The sequence below is a fragment of the Anser anser genome, assembly GCF_964211835.1.
Source record: "Anser anser genome assembly, chromosome: 2".
Classification (NCBI taxonomy): domain Eukaryota; kingdom Metazoa; phylum Chordata; class Aves; order Anseriformes; family Anatidae; genus Anser; species Anser anser.
In genome coordinates, this window is record NC_139721.1 from 124,379,439 (window position 1) to 124,403,899 (window position 24,461).

General features: G+C 39.5%; 1 protein-coding gene across 4 annotated transcripts in view; it reads right to left on the reverse strand.

Moving 5' to 3' along the window:
* Window positions 1-20,802, reverse strand: part of LOC310893837 (uncharacterized protein) — a 64,309-nt gene extending 43,507 nt beyond the window's left edge. For all 4 annotated transcript variants that reach the window (XR_014579354.1, XM_083823275.1, XM_083823277.1 and 1 more), the window contains exon 1: window positions 20,542-20,802. Coding sequence is in view for 3 of the 4 variants with exons in the window: in XM_083823275.1 (XP_083679401.1) it covers window positions 20,542-20,759 (218 nt within the window). In the remaining variant the exon portion in view is untranslated. The remainder of the gene's footprint in view (window positions 1-20,541) is intronic.
* Window positions 20,803-24,461: the final 3,659 nt, after the last annotated feature.

Sequence of the window (24,461 nt, forward strand, 5' to 3'; positions counted from 1 at the left end):
TACCTGGTTATAAACAAACCAATGAGTTTGTACAGTGTTTGCATTATTAATAAAAGAAGCATCACCTCAGTGGCTGTTTGTCTAATCAAAACACATGTACTATAAATAATAGAAAGAAGGACATCTCCTGACCTCAAACAAATAAAGCTCACTTTTTAACTGATGGACACTACTGAAAGACAGGAAGCCACATGCAGAGTTTACTCTGAAGAGTTTACTGTGAATGATTAATCAATACCAGGGAAAGGGACTAATCTGACAGGAGTTTCTTGTGTCATAAAAAATCCATCACATCTTCCTTTCCTGGAAGGCCCAAAACAATGATGAAATAGGAGGGAAGGGAGCCAGACCTGACATTGGAAAGACAGTCCAGGGCAGATAGGAGTCCATACACCTGTGAAAGCTGGTCTGAGACAAGACAGCTAGGACTAACTTCACTAATGCAGTTTACCTTCATATATGCAGGAAGTCTGACATGGGATATATCAGACAACGTTGTGGATTAATAGCTACCCCAACATATCCGAAAAAAACTCAGTTTACTGCACACACAAAGCCTGATCTACAAACTATTCAATGAATCAGTTCATCGGATCTACTGTGTGTAATCCATGCAAAGGCAGTAGTTAGTTTTCTGCACAGCCCACAACCTGAACTGAACTCTAGCAAAGTGAAAGATCACCACCCAAGACAGTAGGCAGAAGATAACCACAGCAAGACATTAGTTCTACTGACAACACTGGTAGACTTGATAGACCTGAATTCCTAGCTGGATATTTGAAGAACCACTTTTTCAGTTATTACTAGAGTTATTGCACTACATATTACTCAAACCAGAAACATGAAAGTATGACTATGCTTAATTGTGCAAAGTGCTGAGCAGTCTAGTCTTAAATCAGATGTGACTTAAACTTTTTAGTGGTCTAGGAACAGAAGTCTCTTTATCTAAGAGGATCCTCAACACCACGGCTGAGCCTGTTGAAAAAAATATAAAGTTCATAGCAAGAGTTCCTTTTGAGTATATTAGCAAATAAAGCCAGATTTTAACTGCAATTTCATAAACATCTAATAATATAAAAAAAAATTACAAAGCAAAATAATAGTGCTGCCATTATGCTCTTAATCATTATGTTCATTAAAAAAAAAAAAAAGTTATGCATTCAGTGTCATATTAGTTAACTTAGTATCATAGTGCTGGTAACCCATTCAAGTCATGTTCCAATCTTCATGGCTATGGAAGAACATCCGCTTTGTTAGAAAAGTGAGACATTAAATTCTCCCAGTACTTTCTTTTCTTTTTAAGCATACAATGGACTAAATTCTGCCCTTCGTTTTACCCATAATAACTTCAGAATTGTATGAATGAAACTAACAGCAAAATAGGACCTACTTTGTGAGCCTATTTCTGCATGTGTTTAATTGAGCTAACCAAGCAGGACAAGGTTTTGTGTACAAAGGAATTTTGTATTTTTTTTTATTGTAAAAACACATTTTTTCCCATCTCCGCCTCAATCTTTAAAAAATAAAAAATAAAGACGAAGCAAGCAGGAACAATGCTAATTACATTTCATAAGCAGTTTAAGAATGAGCAGGAGTATGGGGAGGCATGGAAAACAGGCCCCTGCAGAAAATGTGTGAGGGTGAAAACAAAGTTCTCCTGAGATGGATAGAAGTTTCTGTTTCACAGACTTCCAAATGAATGGTTCAGATGTTGTGAACACAATGGATAGTAATGATGATTACTTTTGCCAATGCCTATGGTGATGTTATAAGCTAATTATATTAGTCATTTACGCAAAGGCAAGATGCCTTTGATAGCTACTATTTGGAGCAACAATTCAGCATGTTGAGTCACTGTTAAGTCACTCTTACAGCCAGACTCCGATTCCGCTTACACCCAAGTGAGTCTTGAGCAACTTCGTTGAATATGACAGCTTTAGTCTGTATTTAAAACGCTACCCAAAATCCAGTTCTGGTTTATATATATATGTATGTTCCTTATTGTTTTTCCCAATTTGAGTTAAATCACCTAACCTACACTTCATGGGATTACATTAGAGCACTGTCTTCATCTGTAAATAACTGATGTCCATAAAAGTTATTGGTCTCTGCTTAGCTTTATCTATTTTGACACATATACTACTCTGATACTTTGGAGCCATTTATTTCTCAATAAATAATAGGGAATCCAGATACCTTACTCAGTAGAGAATATATGCTCCAAAATGTTATTTGTATCATTGAAAAATAATAATAATAATAATAATAATAATAAAATCTCCTTTAAGACCTTCTTCAGAAATATAACTAAGCACTAGATTTTTGTGAAAACCTAAAAGGGACCATTTTATTAACAAATCAGGGTCATGCCTATGAACCTCATCAAATTCCCACAGGGTATGAACAACTTTTGAGAGAGAGAAAAAATGAAAAGTTAATGCCTGGTGTCTCCAGGGGGTTGTAGATATTCCTATACAGGACATCCTGTGTATCATTAGAGGAAGACAGATCTTGCAGCCAGCAACTTATTTTAATACTCCAAGTTACATTCTCTTCTGTAGCTCAAGGCCTGCTTGTTATGAGTAAGACTGTAAGAACATTCAAACTTCCAGTCTTTGGATCCTCCTACCCTAAACCAGGCAAGAATGAGAGCAGCCAACCAGCTGTTTTTATCTGGCTCCTTGCACAGATGTTTACCAAGGGCTCTGCCAGCAGAGTGGAAGTACAGCAGAGTTCTGCTCTGCCATAGCATCCCAATAAGTTGACCATATCCTATCATCCTAACACAGCTGTGTTATCCTCAGTCCAGTCTTTCTGTTGGGAAGTGAACGGTAGCCAATGCAGAAGATATCCATCAGCTTTACACTAGCAGGTAACTCCAATGGAGAAGTCAGTTCTCTTATGGTGGCAGGGCATAAAAAGGTCTTACTCAAAACAGAATCCTGTCTTTGAGGTCCGTAAGTTCACAGGCTCATGGGCCCAAAGGTGCCATAAATGTCATCTAAATAGAACATAAATCATAGCAGCAATGGTAGTAGAGTGAGATTCCTGAGCCTTCCCAAAGCACTGTAACTCAAAAGTCAATAAGCTAAATTGTAATCTTTGTGCCTGTTTGAAGAGTCGTACATACCATGCATTTCTCTGGTTTTGACTGATTGGACTTCTTCCTAAGGTTAAATGCCCAGCCAGGGGTTCAGAATTATCCATCTTCGACATCTTAACAGTCTTGAAGTAAAGCCTGATTTCTGCCCTTCGAGGTCATTGGGTTTCTTTACATGCTTATGAATTTGATTTCTCAATAACTATACTACAGTTTTTAACTGAAAAGAAAATTGCATCCATGATGATTTTTCTTTGTTTTCAGAGTTTATCTTATCTTCTTTGCCATCTTAATTCATCTTTACCTGAAACTTTCAAACACTGCATGTATGACAACTGTGGTGACTACAATCTTACTTTTTTTGTTTTGTTTTGTTTTGTTTTGTTAATAGCCACCAAACACTTAAGTTTGTTATTGTGGGGAGGATCAGAACTGTCATCACTGTTAATTGAAAGTAGAAAGCCTGTGAGATTTTCAGAGAATTGTGGCAGGACTTAACCAGACTCGGATCACTTGAGGCTTGTATTGCCTTTGTATGTGCATTTTATATGCATATAAATTGTATTTATATATGCGGTATGCTCTGTATTATTTTTATAATACAATTTATTTCAAACTTTAAAATTGCAAGCATCACTGACTACACAATCCTCTTTGCTTCACATATCACTGCCCATTTTTCAGCATTCAGAGCAACCTTGGTGCTGCTGTTACTTTTTTTTCCTCAAGGGGTCAGTTCATTGTTTGATTCCTTTGAATTTCAGCTGATGCAGGGTGTTTAGAGGGGGATGAATAGTGTCAACGGTTTAACACACATTTCATGAAGAAATAACTTTTTGAAAGTCAGTTCCAGGACCTTGAGTTTGAAATGCTGAGTGAATAGGGATTATAGGAGAGGACTTGATTCTTGACCTACGGGTTTTTTGTGCTTGCTAATTTTGAAAGACACTTTAAAGTCTCTCCTGGAGGATCTTTCTTATTTGTAGTATCTTTTATCTAAAAAAAAAAAAAAAAAAAAAAAAAAGCATTTGATGTCACTTTTTCTTCAGAGAAATAATTTTTTGAGTTTGAAAGTGGGAAGAATATTCTGTTGGATTGTTTTGTTGCTGGGTCTTTGTGAGTTCCTTAACTTTCAAACACTAACTGCTAATATTTATAAATCTTGTATCCTAGACAAGAGTGATAAGTGTTTTTTGAGTAGCTATTATGATGTGAAATCCTACCTGACACTTGCCCAGATAACACTGGTGCCCAGCTGTGGAGCTGCAGTTCGAGATCCATCAACATTCAAACTTCAAAGTGTCATTAACATGACAGATAGAGAAGCTCTCCACTAGTGAATAGTACTGCAAGGGCTGCATTAGAACAGACATTTCTCTTCTAGCCTTATGAATGATTTGGATCAAGCACTGGATCAGTCTTTTCAAAGTTTGTCAAGACTGATTAGCTGCAAACTCTTTCCTTCACAAGAACTATATAGCCAGTGTAAAACATACCTTTTTCAGTATGTTGGTATTTCTGTTTATGTTTTGTCGAATCTGTAATGCAGAATTGGAAGGGAGAAAGTAAAACACAGAACAAGACATAAAACCATATAAAATATTCCATTTTCATCCTCCTAGTCTGACAGTAGCCAAAGGTAACATGCTAACTGGCATAATGAGGAAACAGAAAAATAATCCATATGATCTACTTCTTAATACAGATTATTCTTAGTTTATCATTTTATTAGGGCTTTCTATTTTTGGATAAATTATTCTGAAAGTAAAGTGCCTCACAAGGGCACGTTGATTTGTAATGTGAATGGAGAACTGCAAGATAATGGCTCACCCCTGTTCAAATGGAGTTCAGGATGCATCTTTTTTATTTTTTATTTTTTTGTTAGGAAAAGGAGTCTTACATGATTGTATTATCTTCCTTCCTTCCTCCCAAATACCTTTAGAACTTCTAGTCTTCTTTCAATCCAACCTGAAATACTGAAGATAACTATGTTTCTCTATAACTCGGGAAAATCAAAAGTGGAAGGAGAGCAGAGGCAAGGCTACTTTCTACTAAGGGAAGGTGCAGTTCAGCTCCCTTCCCCTCTGTTTGGCCAGCCAGGCAGCATGCACCTTGCCCTGGGGCTCCCCTGCACCTAAGGGATGATGTCACACGGGAAGGGAGAGAGATTAATTCAGTTCAGGGATTAAGAAACAAAAGCATTAGATCTCATTAGCTCTGCTGCTCTTGAAACAACAACCCCTCCTCCCCCTTGCCACCGCTATCCCAGTTTGCTTTTCTTTCTGTATATAATGATATTAATCCTTTATAGTTCTCACTGCTAACTGACAAGTCCTAAATTCTCTAATATTGAGGACCAGTTTGTGATTTTATTTTCAGTCTTGTTCTGATAAAGAGTTGCTCACTTAAGCAGTCTCATTAACCCCACCATTCATGTAAGCCACCTGCTGTTTGCTTGAGTAAAGAATGCACAGAAGTGAGCAAGAGCTTTGGGAAAAGTAAAATTTCTACTTATACAGTTCACACGCCCAGTGCTGCATATATTGTTAACAATGGCACTACAAACACTTCCCATAAAAGAACATTTGAGACCAGATCTGTAGCTTTTTTAACTCAATAGTAGTCTGATTTCAACAGAATTTTGGATCAGGGCCATAAAAAGCAAACTACTTATAGAATTCAGCCTTTTACAAAACGAACGATTGCTAGTAGGTGTATCAGCAACCTTCAGTATTTTAACACCACACCCTGACATAAGCGATTATTCATTATTCTGTGGGAAAAAGACCTTTATATGTAAATCCTGGGAATACAGCAGATTAAAATCAGGTAGTGTACTTAAACACATTTGTAATAATTAATAAAAAATTACAAACAGGTGAGAGAGGATAACTGCCTCTGAAACATTTATTCTACTAGTAATTTTATTACCATTGAATTCTTGCCAGCCAGGAAACACCTAGAGGCTCATGTTTCACACCCAGTATTGCAGAGGTGAAAAGGTAGAACGTTCTGCCTTAACAAGTATGCAAAGAGCAACTTCAAGCGGAAACAAGTTTAGCACCCAGCTCATACTGGCTCAGCCACAGAGAAACTCTCCATAATAACTCACTTGGTCGTGCAGCTTCTGCAAGGATCTGCCTTGGATCTTGGCTGCAGGAAGGCATGCGCGTGCGCACACACACACATTCACACATGCATGCACTCACCCTAAATCCACTTGCCATACGAAGGATTCTAATAAATGGTTACATTTTCTGTCTGACTGTCTGCTAGGAAAAAGGGAGGAAGGGAAGGAGGGAGGGAGGGAGGGAGGGAGGAAGGAAGGAAGGAAGGAAGGGAAAGAAAGAGAAAGAGAAAGAGAGAGAGAAAGAAGAGAGAGAAAGAGAGAGAAAGAAGAGAAAGAACGAGAGAAAGAGAGAGAGAAAGAGGGAGAGAGAGAAAGAGAGAAAGAGAGAAAGGGGGAAGAGAGAAAGGAGGAAAGAGAGAAAGAGAGAAAGAGAAAGAGAGAGAGAGAGAAAGAAAGAGAGAGAGAGAGAGAAAGAGAGAGAGAGAGAAAAAGAAAGAGAAAGAAAGAAAGAAAGAAAGAAAGAAAGAAAGAAAGAAAGAAAGAAAGAAAGAAAGAAAGAAAGAAAGAAAGAAAAAGAAAGAAAGAGAAAGAAAGAAAGAAAGAAAGAAAGAAAAGGAAAGAAAAAGAAAGAAAGAAAAGAAAGAAAGAAAGACAGAAAGAAAGAGAGACAGAAAGAAAGAAAGGGAAAAAGCATAAACAGCTAGCTAAAGTGCTACATTACAGTCATGCAGTGCACAAACTATGTCTGTGCTAAAACAGCAACAAAATGCTGTAGTGGAATAATCATTCCTCTTTTAAAGAATAAAACCTTCTGTTATAATATACTATACAACCCAGAGGCATAGTGATCTCTCCAGATGACAGTAATTCTCACTATCCTTATCAAAAATGACAGTTGTTCCTTTGAAGCAGATTGCCATGGTAAGGCACTAGCTGAAATGCCAGTTTTATTCTGTCACGATAGGAACCTATCCCAACTCTGTGTACACTTAACACCTTCCTTCTGTGAAAGCAAATGGAATAATTTATCCTTTTCTCCCCGAGAATTCTACTGCTTTTCTTTACGTGTGAAGTTGCCTCGAAAAGCTAGATACACAAAATAAAGTAGACACGGTTGAGTTAAACAAAGGGAGAACGGAAATATTCCCTCAACTTCAGCCAGACTTTCCATTTATCTGCAATTACAGGATCTTACATGTGCCTTTGTTTACTACCCAGAGTTTAGGAGTTCCAAAAACACATTAGTTGTTTGTTCATTAATAGTGATATGTTTATGTCTTTGGTACGTGTTCTATAATAGTGATAAAAAAAATGTATACCAATAAACTCAGTAAATGGCACTCAAAATATTCTTATAGAGTGCCTGACATAATCTCTGCCATGGGGAAGAATTGTGTTTTGTTTTTTGTTTTGTATATACAAGGCCAACACATTGGCTATTATGCAAATAAAAATATTGGCAGCAGTATTGACATCACTGCAGCTAGTAGTACATAACCCTCCTGCCCAGAGTACTGGCGCAGATGCAAGTACAGATACACCTTGAAAAGAGCTGGTTACAGACTGGTCTGGCCGATTTGGCCCGGGAAGAACAAGGCTTAAAATAAGCACAAGCAAAATGAAAAAAATGGCATTTCGAATGCCAGTCTGCGTCATCTAGCTCCACAAACTGCTCTTGTATTCTTTCCCTGGGCAAAATGAAGAAGTAGAAAATGAACATGATCTTGAGTATGATATATTCTCATAATGATCATAGTAAATGTGTAGAAATTTAACACAGTTAACAGAGAGGAGAGCTTTCTATTAAGTGTATGGTAGCATGGAAAAAAAACTAACAACTATGTTTCGTGCACCGAAGTCTCTTTTAAGACAGAAATACAAACTTTAAGTTTGCATTACACATGCACAATTGTTCTGGCAGAGACAATACCATGCCTCTGAGGTGACCAGTAAGAGCCACACAGTAATGCAAAGGCTCACAGTCATTGTTCAGAAAGATTTAATGAATCACACACAATTGTTAACAAAAAATAATTAATTAATTAATCTATTCACCAAAAAAAAAACATGGAATAGGGAATGCAATTAATAAGAATCTGTAAGCAATATACATGGGTGGGAAAGAAAGATTTCATCTAGCTGCATTCATATATTCATTACGTCACTCAGCTCTGATTTTCACCTGGAAGAAAGGAGTCTTATCCCCCTCCATCTTGCACATGATGAAATCATCTTCATCCATGCAAAGCAACCACAGGGTCTCACTCCACCAGAATTCTGCTTTCCAATTTAAGTATTTTACATCTACCACACACTGGTCTAACTGTCCAGACATATTATCACCCCAGGCATACTGTCAGCCTGCATATGGAGCTAGCCATGATTAGCTAAAAGATATAGTTGAAGTTATTTTTATAAATAGGAAATACTTATCAGCGGGGTGAGGGGAAAATGGTGGCTTATGATAATAAAGATGGTTTAGTATTATATATATAGGGAGAATTTATACTTTGTTATAATTTGTTAGCACTTTGGACACATCATTTTTCATCATGTACTTTGAATGAGAGAAAGATACACTTTATAAGAATCCTCCATGCTTATATTATAGCATCATTCTCTCTTAATAGCCTTCTGGCTATCCACATGCTTCATAGTAGAAATTATCTGCCAAAATCACTTAATGTTGAAGATATCATGGGACTGCAGGAAAAAGTCCACATTATAGTTTGTCTTCATTTCTTCTTCAATTTCTTTATTTTTCCATCAATCACAATAGTTGATTCATTAATAGTGCCCTTGAGAATCCCTACCAAGAAAGCAGAAAGTCCACAGACTCTCTCTCAGTCAGATGTTTCAAGCATACTCTGAGGATCTTGTAAATCTTCTCTAATACAGAATGGATCATTCAGGTCTCAAAATGTTTAATGTAATCTCTCCTCCAGTCAGCCTAAGGGACCACAATCCTCAGGGCTGTAGCCCTTCCCCTAATTTTCTGAGGTTTTGAAAATGTCAAGACTAATCTTAGATTCACATAGGGTTTTTTTAAAATAAGTTGCTTGACCTTTGTATTTCACAGATATTTTGACTGATGCAAACCAATTATGCAGAAAGTTTGCCACCATTTTTTTCCCCTTGGTATATTCGTGGTCTTTCCTACTACTGTCATTCAGAAGCAGCTTTTAAGTCTTGTGAAATCTATAGCTATTGCTGATCTGCCCTCAGACCATTTTGAAGCTACTGATTAGCTGTAGCTCCAGCAGCTACAAGTTCCCTCCTGGCTGTAGGCCTGCAGAGGAAATTTCTTCTCTCATAGCCTACAGGAATTGCCACCATAATAGATCAGTAGTAAGAATAATACCTGGCTCCCATGAAAGGCTTTGCATTAACTGCTTTCACGGGCTTTTACAAAGGTAAAGAAATATTACTGCCATTTTTAATGGGAAACCTCAAACACTGGGCAATGCTGTGTGTTCAAGGACATCCAATAGACAAAAGTCAGAGCTGGAGATACAGACTTGGTTTTCTGAGGCCACACATAGGATACTAACCTTATTGACATGAGTCAGTGTTGTTCAGTAAATTAACCAATCAAACACTTTTGCTGTTTTCCATTTTAATACTGCTTCTGACGCTCAGTCCCTCTAATAGTCTTGGTTAAGCCACTGAAAGAGGAGTCATTCTGAATAAGCTAATGTCAAGTTTCTTATTATCTCATTGACTCAAGATCCAAAACTGGTCCTCTATTTGCTTATTCTTGCTGAACACCAGTCATCTGTGGCTATAAAGTAAACAAATAAGTTTTTCAAGCTTTTTAAACTGTTAAGGTCTGAGCAGAGTCTTTCAGCAGTTTGCAGTGTCATGTCAGTATTCTGTGACACCAGCTGCATCTGTTGCATTCTGGCAATGGATACTTCTATATACAGAGCATACATAACTCAGAAAAGCATTTCCTTAGATTTCTGCACAATTGGCCTTTGCTGAAGGTGCACACTTTATTATGTGTCCAGCAGCTCTGGTACTGTCATAGAACCCATCCATAGGAAGAAAGTGTACAACAAATTGTAAATTTCAGGAAGGGTCACACTCATGATCTTTCACTTTTCAGATGACACATTACAACAGGCAGAAAGCAGAGGAATAAGAGCTATTAAAGACAATCTATCATTTTGCCTGGCATTCATTCTAGAAACATTATCTAAATATGGTAGGATACTTTAAAGACTCTTTCAATAAGAACAGCTTTCATACTCAAAGATATAAGAACAGTGCTAACATTTACTGAAATTCTCATCCACTTTTCTCATTGTTTCCCATATTCTACTGTCATTATTGAGTTTGACAATTAAGAGTGTCTGTCAACAGTTTCTAACGTGGCCATTACTGTAGTATTTCTAGATATTAGAAAAGGTTTGTGTGTTTCCTTCAATGTTTTGGTTAGGCATGATGGAACTGACTGATTGACTGTAGGAAATTTTGCAGCTATTCGGTCTTAACACATATACTTTGGAACACATTATTTTCAATGAGCATATTTTCCTGATTTCATATTCTTTTCAATGGAGATGTCTGAGGAGTGGCAGGTAGCCCCACAAAGTCTCAAATGTAGTTTATCCCTTTTGTAAGAAATGTTGTGAACACAAATACAGAAATGAACATCTATGTGAAAAGCATAGTCTGTGAAAGGGGAAGTATCTTTAGCAGGAGTAGGTTTTGCAGGTGTTCCTAATCCTATTGCATTACAGTCAAAGTTACTAAGCCATCACTCTGCAAAGGTGTAACACCTAGAGTGAGAGTCATGGAGAGCTGTGAAGTTTCCTCATACGGTATGGCACCAGTACAGAAACACCTGTGTTAAAAATAACTCCAAGCTTATCCATTCTGAAGTATTCCTTAACCTTTAAAATGTTTCCTTTCTTGCTTGATGCTTTAATATTTGCATTATGTTCCAGACCACAGCTGTGACAGCAAAACAATCTTTTTTTCTTGTTCTTCTGACAAAAACAGTCATTCTGTTTAGTGACAAATGGTTGCATCTACACCTGTAATTGCATCTACACCACATGCACAAGTGCAGCAAGTTAGGATGAAAAAATCCACAGTGCAACATCTATTCATTTTGCGTCTGCCTCCCTGTCCTCACTTAGGATGTGACTGCCATGACCATCTCCTTCAAATGTTGGTCTCCAGTAGTAAGGCTCCTCACTGGGGGAAGCTCACCCTTCACCACAGCACCTGCCTCCACCCAGTGCAATGCTGCTGGGGTGGAAAAGGAAGTCTAGTGTAAGTCCTGACATGTACGTGAATTACTTCTAAAGAGAGTGAAGCGCTTCCCAGTAGGGGTGAGGAAGACCGTGACAGAATTGAGCTGAATAAATTTTACAATATCTGACCATCAAAAGGCCCTTGGTGACCAGGACAGACTCACTCTATCTGCTACGGCTCACAAAAGTGCGCAAAAGAAGATTCCCCTACAATGGGGAATGAGAGTTTCCTCTTCCTGGAGGGAATTGTCAACCCACAAAATTCATACGTCTGACTTTTATATAGACTTCTTCACTCATCTCAGTAGGACACACACTGGGGAGGGAAGAGAAGGGAATGAATTGAAAAAGAGTCTTTCCATCTATTCACAGCTGAAAAGTGCAATCAGCTAGGGGCAAGTAAGGCACCAGGCTGTGGTAGTTTGACAACCACAAAGCTTTCTACTTTTGACCCTCACCCTGGTAGTTGTTAACAGTGAGTAGAGCCTGTCCTACAAAGGATTGTCTCTGTCCATAATATGTTTCTCTACTGAATCAGTAACATCTCAGACTAAAGAAAAACCACCAACAGTCTCCTTCCTAAGAATAGCACATTCTTGATTCTTTTTCACTACTTTATCTGCCAGCTGTTTTAACTGATTAGTCAAAGACACACCCCTTGTTGACATCTAATGTGTGGCAAAAGCAAGTGTATAGAGGAATAATTATTTCCAACATTTGCAATGAGATTAAGTGCTTTTTGGATTATGAAAATAACAGGATTTAATGGGGTCGTTTATGTTGCTACTCTAGTATACAAGTGTACAGTGCATGCATACATATCAGATTACCATCTCTATAGTCCATCTACCTCTAAGCATTTTATCTATCCACCCCTAATACATTTTGGTCTCTTCCTTTTTCATATACTACAGGTGAGTGTCCTTGCGCATAATGAATATGCAACATGGTTGTTATTGCCATAAATGAACAAACACTCTTCCATATGAGCTATTTTTGGCATAACTTTCCTAAACCTGGGGAGCTTCCTTTTATTCGTTTTAAGTTTCAAGCATGTAGGATGAACGCTTCTCTCACCGCTTCTCTCTCTTCATGTTGCTGTAGTCATCACAAGCTCTACCAGTCTTCATTACAGCTTACCCACAGTTCCCCAGAAGAAACAAAGGAACAGGAAGTGATGATTTGGGGAACCCACTTATGTGCCATTGTGTTGGGTGTATTTGGCAAGTTTTTGGTAACGGGGGGGGGGGGGGAAGGGGGAGGGGTTGCATTAGAGACTGCGGGAAGGTGGCTGCCCTGTGCTGGGCACAGGCAGTTCCAATGGACCCACCACAAAAGCACAGCTGAGAGTATCAGGGGAGCCGGTGTGCCTCTGAAAACATAGCTAGGGAAGGGTAGAAAACACTAGACAGACAGAGAAGGAAAGGGGAAAAAAAAAAAAAAAAAAAAAAGGATTGTTAAAGCATGAAACAACAGAATAAACAGCAAGGTCAGAGAAGGAGGAGGTGTTTCAGATACTGGAGCAGATATTCCCTAGCAGCTCATGGACTGCCACACCAGATCAGATGGATATTCCTGAAGGAACTCTGGCCCATGAAGTACCTACACTGGAACAATTTTTTCTCCTGAAGGATTGTACCCCTTGGAGAGGACCCATCCTGGAGCAGAGGAAAAATGTGAGGAGGAGGAAGGAGCAGCAGAGAGAAACTGTTGTGCACCTCTTGTAACCTCCCATTCCCCACCGCTACTGCAACACATGGATTGTGGGGGAGAAGTCTGTAATGAATGGTGAAGTTGAGCTGGGGAAAGGAGAAAGGGAAGATGTTGATTTAATATTTGTATTCTTCTTTCTCACAACCCAAATCTATTGCAGTTGGTAATAAATTAAATTAATTTTCCTAGGTTGAGTCTGTTTTGCCTGCAAGGGTAATCGGTAAGTGATCCCCTGTCTTTACTTCAATGCACAAGCTTTCTTGTTCCTTTGTTTTTCCTATTTTCTCTCTCTGACCTAAAGAGGAGGGGGAGTGACTATAAGGCTGGATTTAGCTTTTAGCCAAGATTAACGCGGCATACCATTAGCAAAGTCTAGATTTATTTTTCAGCATGTCTCCATGATCTACAGATAGCTTGCTGGTATAGCTTGAGTCTCTGTTTTTCAAGATAATTTGATAAAAAATGATTCTGAGTATCTGTTCCTTACTAGTAAGGTCAGTACAGACATCTTAGTGACAGCTTACTTTTTCTCAGTCTACATTACAAAGCAATGAACTGCCTGAAGCCACCATGACCTAAAAGTTGATCAGGAGAGTCAAAAGCTAGATGGTGCTGGAAATTGTAGGAGGATCATAATAGAAAGAAGTATCCACAAGAAGAGTCTGTCTGAATCCTAAAGAATACTTAGAAGTGTGGAAGCAATCAAGAAAGGGAATAGCAGTATGTATTTCTCTATTTTGATTTGCCCAGGGAAGTGGTAGAGTCACAGTCCCTGGGAGTGTTTAAGAAAAGGCTGGATGTGGTGCTTAGGGACATGGTTTAGTGGGTGACATTGGTAGTAGAGGGGGGTGGTTGGACCAGCTGATCTTGGAGGTCTTTTCCAACCTTAATGATCCTATGATTTACCCTGTGTCTCTTGAGTTGTCTAAACTGAAGGAAGTTTGGTTTACATGTCAGCTGCATTCTGTCTTCTGTATGTTTCATTTGCTGTGTGTCCTTTAAAAAGATGTAGCTGGATGCTTAAATTCCTGAAGAACAAGGACTCGTGTTGACTGTAGGATCCTACTTGTGACAGCAAAATGACTCCCCCCCCCCCCCCCCAAGGAAGAGAGCTAAATTAAAGAATCAGTGACTAAAGCTGTGTGAATGCTGATGCTTCCAGTCACAGGATATTCAGACAAAATGGAAAAAATAAAAATAATCAGTCAATCTAATTTTTTTAAACAACTTTAAGCTGCAAAAAATATTTAGCTTAACCTGAAACATAAATTTCATTGTGATTTTAAGTTTCTTTACTTTTCTAAAATACATTTCAAGGAAAACTGAACATACATAGTATTTCAAAACCAGACCAATAATAGCATTTCTTTTAGAGAATTGCAATAAAACAATAAAACTATATTTTCCAATTTATTTTCAGGAATTTAAGGAAGGTTACTTTTTAATTGGTTGGTTTAGGCAACTAGCTTGATAAAATGAAATAAAACCCTTACAGTTCTTTGGTACTGCTGAACCTGCCCTTTTCATGTATATGAAAAATACATACATAATATCTGATTAAAAATATTGACAGACTCTACCTGGAGCCAGACACACTCCACCTGGAGTGTTAAAGCTCTGGAGCCGCCACAAGGGAGAAGTCTGAGGAAGGCTGAGGAATGGATCAGTGCTTCTTATTGATCCCAGTAAAGTTGCTTAGGTCTTTGAATATCAGACAAAGCTATAAAGCATAGCATCTTGAAAACAGATAAATAAAAGAACAAATACAGCCTTTGATGTCCTTTTATTTACGTAAAGCTTCCAACAAAGTCAAAAAGACCGGATGTTACCAATGTGGAAAGCAAATGTCTAACTTAATTAATATTTCTAATTTTGATCAAAAAGCTTTTTTTTTAAAAAAAAAAAAAATGTCCAAATGAGGTGGATAGAATAGCACAACCCAAATCTAAATTCAACAGGTATAGCTAACATTAGAGAGAAAAGAGAGAAACCATATTTTCACCAAAATCATCTTCCCGTTTAGTGTTACAGATGATACAACTCTCACATTTGGACTGTCACACTAACTGAGGCTGTGTGAAGGCAATATGTAAAGACTAGATTCTGCCCGGAAGCATGCACATAGCTTTAAGAAATTGGATGATCTTACGAAATCTAGGAAAATACTCTCATCCTGAGAGTTAAGCACGTATCTAAATACCTCACTGTGGGTTCTGAAGAAATTCCTGTCTCTTACGTGCTTAATAAGTCTCACGTGGATGTGGCTAGACCAGGCTGATCCAACAAAAAGTCTACAAGAGGCATCTAACTCTCATTCAGCAGCCCGACTTTTCCACAGAGGATGGGAGCAGTTTTGGGGTAGACATACATGACTGACTCAGATCCGCAGATGGCTGCATTATCACATGGAAATGGGGGTGAAGGAGGAGGAAAGGACATTGTGCAATCCCTGCCCACGCACAGCCTCTAAGGCCTGCTGTCATATTTAAGGGAGGGAGGGAGAAAGACAGTCAGCAGTGCTTCTAGCAGCTCGCAGCCAGAATGGGTAGGAAGAAAGAGGAAGAAAGTGGCAGTGGTAGAGCTGCTTCCATGTTTTAGTAAAGAAAAAGTGAGAGTAACCTGGCTCCTACATGCTGTGTATGGGACAGGCAGGAAGAAGCTGGGAAGCAGGACACATGCTATCTGCTCAGCCAGCACCCTGAAATCCAGCAGAGATCCTGATCTTCAAGGAGGCCCCGAAGTAGGATCCTGTCCCTGAAGCTGCCAAGGCTGGGGCATGCTGACCTAGGCTATTAGCTCCTTCGTGCTAGGTCTCTGGGCCCACCTACTTCTAACTGCATGCACTGACAGCAGCGGGTGCTAACTCTATGCATCTCCTGTGCTTGCAGTAGCAGTGTCTGGATCATGCCAACTACTTCGGAAAGTGTTCTGTTTCTCATCACCCAAATAGAAGAAGCTTCATTTTTTGAAAGCCCAGTAGCTTTTTCTGTCACGATTTTGCCAGTAAAACTTGAGGTTAGTCAAAAGAAAAAAACACCATGCAGCCAATTCAACAGGAGTATTTCCCTCGCTTTCATGCACCTCTCTTGTATAAAATGATATGAGGTATTCTGGCTATCAGTACATACTACAAAGCTGTATAAAGCCCACATTCATTTTTATTTATAAAAGGAACTCAGGTTTTTCCAACAGGTCTCCTGTTCGTGGAAGGCAAAATTGTCACAAGGGTGGGACCAGATGAAGCCACCAAGGTGTCAAGGTTGTGAAGCAGTGCAGGATGAAGTGAAACACGTTAAACCCACCACCAGACTTTCCCACTGATAACCCCTCACCTCAGGTTTGTAAGACAAAGCCAGTCCTGTGCCATTTAGTGAGTTTTCCCAAGTCCAGACAGGTTACATTGCTGCTGTTTGTTGTGTGCGTGTGTTGTTTGTTTGTTTTTTGTTTGTTTGCTTGTTTTTACTATAGGAAAAGTGTTTTGGACTCTATGTATTTGCTCAGACACGCTGTATATGAAACAGATGTAGATATGCACATCTGTTCACCCTTTTCTTCCTCAAAAAATCTCCCCACATCTATGCAATCACTTTAAAACTGACCAAATTTTCCCCATCTTAGGATCATATTGGAAGGGAAATAGTTGATCTGTTATTCAGTTCTGTATCATGAGCACATCCAGAGAAGGGCTACGAAGCTGGTGCAGGGCCTGGAACACAAGTCCTATAGGGGCGGCTGACGGAACTGGGGTTGTTTAGTCTGAAGAAGAGGAGGCTCAGGGGAGACCTTATTGCTCTCTACAACTACCTGACAGGAAGGTGTGGGCAGATGGGGATCGGCCTCTTCTCTCAGGTAACTAGTGATAGGACTAGAGGGAATGGCCTCAAGTTGCACCAGGGGAGATTTAGGTTAGAAATTAGGAGACATTTCTTCTCAGAAAGAGCAGTCAGGCATTGGAACATGTTGCCCAGGGAGGTGATGGAGTCACCGTCCCTGGGGGTGTTCAAGGAAAGGTTGGACGTGGTGCTTAGGGACATGGTTTAGTAGGTGATATTGGTAGTAGGGTGATGGTAGGACCAGCTGATCTTGTAGGTCTTTTCCAACCTTCATGATTCTATGATTCTGTGATTCTATGATACTGGACCTTACCAAGGTCTAAGCCTAATAATTTATTTTCATGGATGAAACCACTGTTATCTAAAAGGAGGAAATGCTTTTCTCAGTACTGTGTAATCATTGGTTCACATACTCGAGAGTTGTGATTTAATCCAAATAAATTCTTTAGGTTATACTTTCAAATCTTTTCCCTTTTCCTTTTTAAAATAAAAATTAAATTTAAAATATGATGATGTTTAAACCAATAAATTTGTCTCACAGACAGAAGTTGGGAAATCTATATTTGTGGTTCCTTGCAGCCATGGGTCATGATTTTAGCCCATATTTTCAAGATTTTAGCCCATATTTTCAAATCCACATATATGACTTGTCTGATTTATGTGTAGGATTGCTTCATCCTCTGCAATCATGACACTTTGCATCAGCTATGCTCCAGATGTGAAAAAAAATCTCTCTTTCAATGCAGAAACTTGTTGGTGCAGGAGACAGAACTTGGCTGGCAGCTGGTCCACATAGCTGGAAAGGAATTCATATCCGGTATGCACAGGAGGACCACAGACTCATCACCTCCAGTACAACATATATCTCACCACATATCCTATCACATACATCCCACCACATATCTCTACAGCAACACTTCACATTTGAAACCAAAGCCAGCTAGAAATGGACAGATGGGTAGATGTCCAAATATCTTTGCAAGTATAAATGGCAGACTAAAAACATGAGTTGCTTTATTCACAAAGGATAAAGCTTTAAAAAATACATACCCAAAACATATTGTTAGATTGCTTAAACTGCTGACCCAAAGTGTTTGTCATGCATATACTTTGTCATGCAGACAGTATCCAACACTGCCCACACACGGGCATATAGGCCAATCAGAGGTCAGACATGCCAGTGTCACATTGAAGGAGTTCCCATCCCTCTGTGCTCATTAAAAGAGCCTATTTATGTATTGACTACTTCTGTGGCTGAAAGCGGGTGGGATCTGGACTTAGATTTGCACAGTTTGTTTACTGTTTCTCTTATACAGGTTTTAACTTGTGTCTTAATTCCTAGTTTCATATTCTTTTTTCACTAGCTTGAACATAAGAGAAAAAAAAATCTGAGTCAGTCAGTAAGGGTTTGTTCCTTTGTAACTAGGATCTCAGATTTCAGACTCAGGACCTGCTTTGGTTTAGGTTTAGCTTGAGCAAATTTACATTAAGTGTCAAATGATGTCATACAGCTGAAGGACATAACTGCCAATATGTAATGTATGGTTTGATATAGACACAGACCCAAAAAAAGCACTTTAGTAGGGCAAGTGGAGTGATTATTTTTTCAATACCCCTGAGACCCTTCAGCCCTCATTAATCTTAGCAGGAAATGCATGTACTGTGCACTTTTCAGAATCAGGCCCCTATTGCTATAAGGCCATAAACAACGTGGGCAGTCTCCTCCTTTGGATATTGGAGGATTTACTGGAAATATTTGTGAACATACTGCCCACTATATTTTCTGCTCTCAAGAATTGAACAAAGCAATCTGAGGATGTATAAATGACTTGCTTGTCATCAGCTGTGGGACTCAGACATCCTTCAAGCATTCAGATATTGGAAGCTATTTGTATTACTGGTTTAGTCCACCACAACCAATTCTGCATGGAGTCAGAGCCTGAGGTTCAGAAACCATCAGCAAGACGACAGTTTGCTGCTTACACTGGGATTACCTTTACAGTATCATTTCCAGCAGTGTGTGTTAGGTAAGGTCTCCCTCAGCTCTTGATCACTTTTCCCACTCCAGCTCCCATTCCCAGCCTCACAGAGAGCATTTTGTGAGGCCCACAAGAGAGGAAAACAGTGTGATGATCACGAGTCCCTCCACCTCTATGGGATGGGGTGAATCTAAGTGGAAAGTCTGCCTTTGCTGTCAATATGGAGCCTGCAGTTCTTCCTTGAGATAAGACTTTAAATTATGACAGCCTTTACATGGCTCCTACCCGCACAGTGCCTCCACCTTCAGCCTTTCACACTCAGTTGACCTGGAGGCTATTGCCCTTTGAGATTGTCTTGGTCAAAATGCACTGACATAAAATTATTTTCTGCAGTAAGCCTCATTACAATGGCTTCAAACAATGATTTTACCAGCTCAGTTTAAATATATATATATATATTATTTATTTTAAAGTGCATATGATAATTTTCTTAATGTTGTTTGCAAAGCAGGGATGTGTTAGAGTGGATTTAGAAGATCATATTCTCACTTCTAAGTTAAATTAGCTCTTTTAACACAACCAAAGTAGCAATGTGGTAGTGGAAACCCTGTATTTGTGCAGGGAAGGTAAGACTGTTAAGAGAAAGGCCAAAAAAATCCCCTAAAAACACTACTATGCAAAGTGATGTGAAACTATAATAAAAACACAGCTATTTAAGGGAATAGGACATTAGTATGACTAGATGCAGAAACAAAACTAACACATGCATATCAATATGATGTTTAACCTCTTGGAAATCAGTTAAATCAACAGAGTGGCTGAAACTATTAGCCTAACCAAAAGTGTTGTCACTTCAAATGTGCAAATAGACAGATTCTGATAAAGGAGCTGTTCCTGTGGTCCACAATTTCTTGCCGTACTCTATACTTCAGGGTTGCTTGAACAAAGTGAACTGATACAGTGGGAATAGGAATGCTTAATCTCAAAGGCAGCTGTATTTTTAAATATATTTTTTAGCACTTCGTGATGTATTTGCCTGTGTCAGGAGACTTAAATATTTAAACAGGGTGACAAAGTTCATTTCAACCTCAATGACAGTCAAACCCCCTGACATCCCCTTTTTGTAATGTGAGCAGAATTTTCTTCATAGAAATAGCCTACCTCAAAGGAGCAAGGAAGAAAGAAAAAAAAAAAAAAAACTTCTGTTCCAACTTTTAAAGCCCAGAAAGTCTTTGCAATTTCTCTCTCACCTTTACCTACTTAGTCACCCCACCCATTTCCTACACAGAGCCATTTACATTTCTGACCAGGCTGTGAGTACATTTGCGTGGAAAATGAGCTGCCCACCTCATGGCCTGACACGCAGCCAAGAGGAAGCCGGCAGCATTTTGTGTGCCCCCCAGAGACCAGGTGTTTTCAGGCTGCTCTTTGGCCTCTATCTTCCCAGGGCAGCCCAGGCTGCCTTTTCCTTTCCCGAGCACACGGAGGGGTGTGCCTGTCCTCCGGCAGACCAGGGAATGAGCAAGCGCCTTTAAAATGCGACAGAACAAGAAATGTGGATTTGTTGGATTTGTTTTCTCACCTGGCACAGCCTCTGGGGTTTGGCGGGTCCTGGGTCACCCCATGCAGAGCCATCTCAGGGTCTGTGACCAGAACAGAAAGTGGTGGGGCCCATCCATCGCTGCACGCCTCCGCACACTCCTGCACACGCCTCCACCCCACACGCACCCTCTCCCCTCTCTCTCCTTCCGAGGAGACGTGATAATCCATCCCAGTTTTGGCTGTTCTGCACCCACACATATCCTCACCTGTGCGGTGCTCACCATCCCCTGGTTTAACCCCATCTCAGACATTCTCCAGCCAAGAGCGCTGCTCTTGGAGTGTTAGTAGCAATCACACTGGCAAGCACTGACTGCAAGGGGAAATATTGCCTCAACAATGGCTAAATTCAATCAAAAGGAGTTCAATCTGCTGAAAGTGTTTAGCTTTTATTTATTTATTTATTTACTGATGAGAAGCAGTGGAAGGGCTGAGAGGAAGAGAAGTGCTGGGAACTCCCCTCTCACTGTGCACTCCCCTGCAGTGCACAAACCACCAGGCAGCGTACGGAAAGGAAACAGAAACCAAGCAGCTCCCCAGTGCACCTGAGTGCTCGTGGATGGGTCCTTTGCATGGCGCATTGAAAAGCATGGAGAAATGGGAAAATCATGCCCCGTGCTTTGCGAGAGCGTTGCAGTCCTGTATTCTGCCAGGCTGGCTTTTCCAGCACTAGGGTGTAAAAGATGACTCCCTGCACGCTGACACACGAGTCCCCCAAACCTCACTTCTTCAAGCAGGAGAATGACTGAAGCAGCTGATTGCTCACTATTTTGATGTTTGTGCCCACCTTTGCACTTGTCCCTTCCTTGCACCTTCCTTCCATAGTCAGCCAAATTGGGCACGTTCTTCCAGGCAGTAGACAAGATTTTAATTATGTCTAGTGGGAACTGAAAGGCACCGCCTCCCACTGTTCAGCTATGCCACTGGCCATGGGAGTGAGCGGGGGGAAGATACTGCAAGTAGGAAGGGAAACCGTGAGGAAACAGACTCCTTCCTTTCCCCTCCACTTCCAGCTTGCTCTATGCAACAATCAGTGTGGCTAAACTAAAACATGAGGGTCTATTATTCCAACATTTTACCCTAGCAACAAAGTGAGTCTGACATGTTCCCACCTCTTCCATGCTGCAGGTGAGGTAAAGACTGTGTCTGTAACTGCCCCTCCATCATGCTTGTGCAAATGTTTGTGGAGCTGCTCCGTAAAGCAGAGAGTGAAACATTCCAGCTTGACAAAATGCTTGAAAACAGAGCGATCGCCCACAAAACAGTTGTATCCATTGCACTGATAATGGAGCTGTTGGGAGAAGCAGAAAGAAGGTAAGAAAGCAAAGGATACACAGCAGTCTTCATCAAGATTTCCCTTAATAAAGCACTTGCTTGTCTACATCCTTGTGGCACTGTCAGAGCCACAAAATTGAAAAATTTTTCTATAATTCTTGCGTGCAATACAGAGATGTGGGTTTCAAGTCCCTGCCTGGTAACTCCCAGGGAGTCCTGAAAGCCCCACAGAGCCTCAGCCCTCCACCTGCCAAAAGCAGCTTCCCTGCCCGGGACAGCACATAACCAAAGTCCATGGCACACTCTGACATAGTTAAGACAGAGCCCATAAAAGTACTGGAGCCAGAAATTCCCCTGGCACCCTCAGGCAAGAGGCTCTGGGGAGGATTTCTGGCTCTGAGGGATGGCGACCACCCAGGCGGGCGCAGCAAGCTGGCACAGGGCAGCCACGTCAGCATGGCACAGCGCCCAGCTTGTAAGCTTTTCCGAGAGAGCTTCCTCACTGCCCTGGGTCACGTCTTTCTCATGAAGATTTTACAGGGATGTCATAACTATACATCCTCCTGTATGCACAGTAAAGAATTAGAGCTTTCCCAGCCCGGTGTAATTATTAACATGAGAGCAATTAGATAGACAGATCAAATAGCTTATTATTAAAAGACCAATGAAGAGCATAAAAGGTCTAGCAATTGGCATAGGAAATCTTGGTTCCAGAATACTAAAAACCATAACCTATGGAGTGTTTGGTTTATATCATATGACTTATGTGTTATGGGATGTATTTTTCAAATTATACCTGCCCTGTGCCATGTGAACAACCTGATTCATCATGTAGGTCTCCAGGTAAAGTGGAAGTGAAACCTAGTATGGCTGGCTTTTGCCTGATCTCACACTCTTTTATGATCCAACCTTAGAATATTATTTTAAGTTCAGCTAAAACATTAATTGGAGATTCTGATTTATAGCTGATTTTTTTTTTCATCATTGAACAGATAAAGTAAGCTATAATGAGAACTTTCTGGATGATAGATGTCATTCTCCTGAGTAGTGCTATTAGCGCTTGTCCAGCTTCAGGAATATATATTAAGGAAAAAAAAGACACACATATGGCTTAGTGTAATTATGTAGTCCTTCAGAGTAAAAGAACTGTTTAAGAGAACACAGGTTCATAATGCTATGTTTATCTCCTTTTAATTTCTATTACTTTTTCCAAGTCTCTCAGCTTTATATATAATTTTACATTTTGTGAAATAAAGTTAACACTTATTTCACAAAAATAAAGGACAATGTTCATAAAGTACAATAACAAGCCAACACTTGCATGTGTCTGAACAGGAAGGGGGATAAGAAAAAGATCTTGTTTTGGTAGGCAAACAAATTTCAGTTTGTGTTTCACAAGGGATTATCATTAGGCTTGAGCAAACTCAATGTCTGTGAATATCTTACTTTCTTCCTATTGCCCACAGATTTTACAGAGCTGGCTTGGCTCTGCAGAGTTTGATGTAATTTAAACCTTTTTGATTTTTTTTTCAAGTCAGAATTTGCAATGTACTGTAATTTAGCAGGTAGGAAAATCACACAACTACTTAATGTGACGGATATTTCTTTGTACCACGTGTAGAAGGCTATACTAGTAATCCTTTCAGATTCTCTATCTGTATTATCTAATCCAATCGTCACACTACATTCATATTTGTTATCCCCTACTGTTTTCTTCTCATCTACCTACCGTATTTTATCATCACATATTATTCCATGTGATCATCTTCTAAAAAGAAAAAGAAGCCAAGAACATTTCATGGTCAGAAATGGTCTATGAATATGCTTGTAATGAGGTAAAATGAGTTCACCCATCCCTAGTTGTTTTGTGTGCGTTTTCTTAATAGTAAGAAATACCTTGACAGAATCCCCTTAATTAAAACATTCAAGAAAGTGAGAGCCTGTGATAGCTGACTTTATGGACTTACACAGTACTGTAACTTAAAGATTGCCTGGGTCAAGTTTTAGGGTAAGGTGGTGTGATTTCTGCTTTCTTTAGCCTAAAAGTATTTTACTGTCTTGACTCTCTCTTGGTGTACTTAAACACATTCAGACCTACTTAATAACAGAATAATTTTGATTCACAGTCATTGACTAATGTGTTACATTCTTGTCCCATTACATGCCCATTTTACTTTATAAACTCTGATAGTATTATGAGATATGTTGTTACACTAATTCTCCTGGTATTACTCAATGTACTCCCAGTGAATAATGCAAGTATTAACAAATTATTACTCTGTTCTAGGAATCAATTACAAATTCTTTTTTAGAGATAAGCAACATTGCAAGAACCGGTGGGGTTTGCAGTGCTTTTCATAAAATGTTTATTTTAAAGTGGAGACATACAAAAAACTACTTACAGAAAGTTACTTTCCCATTGAAAGTTAGTACAGCTCATCCATGGTGAAATTTTCATTTAATAATCAAAGCTAATAATAATAATAATAATAATAATAATAAAAGAAAAGATATGACAAACAAAAACACTTCCATTGTTATATCTATGGCTCTTAACCACAGGTGATCTGAAATTTTGGGGAAACTGTCCATAACTGTCACAAACAATGTAAACCATTCAGAAGCATA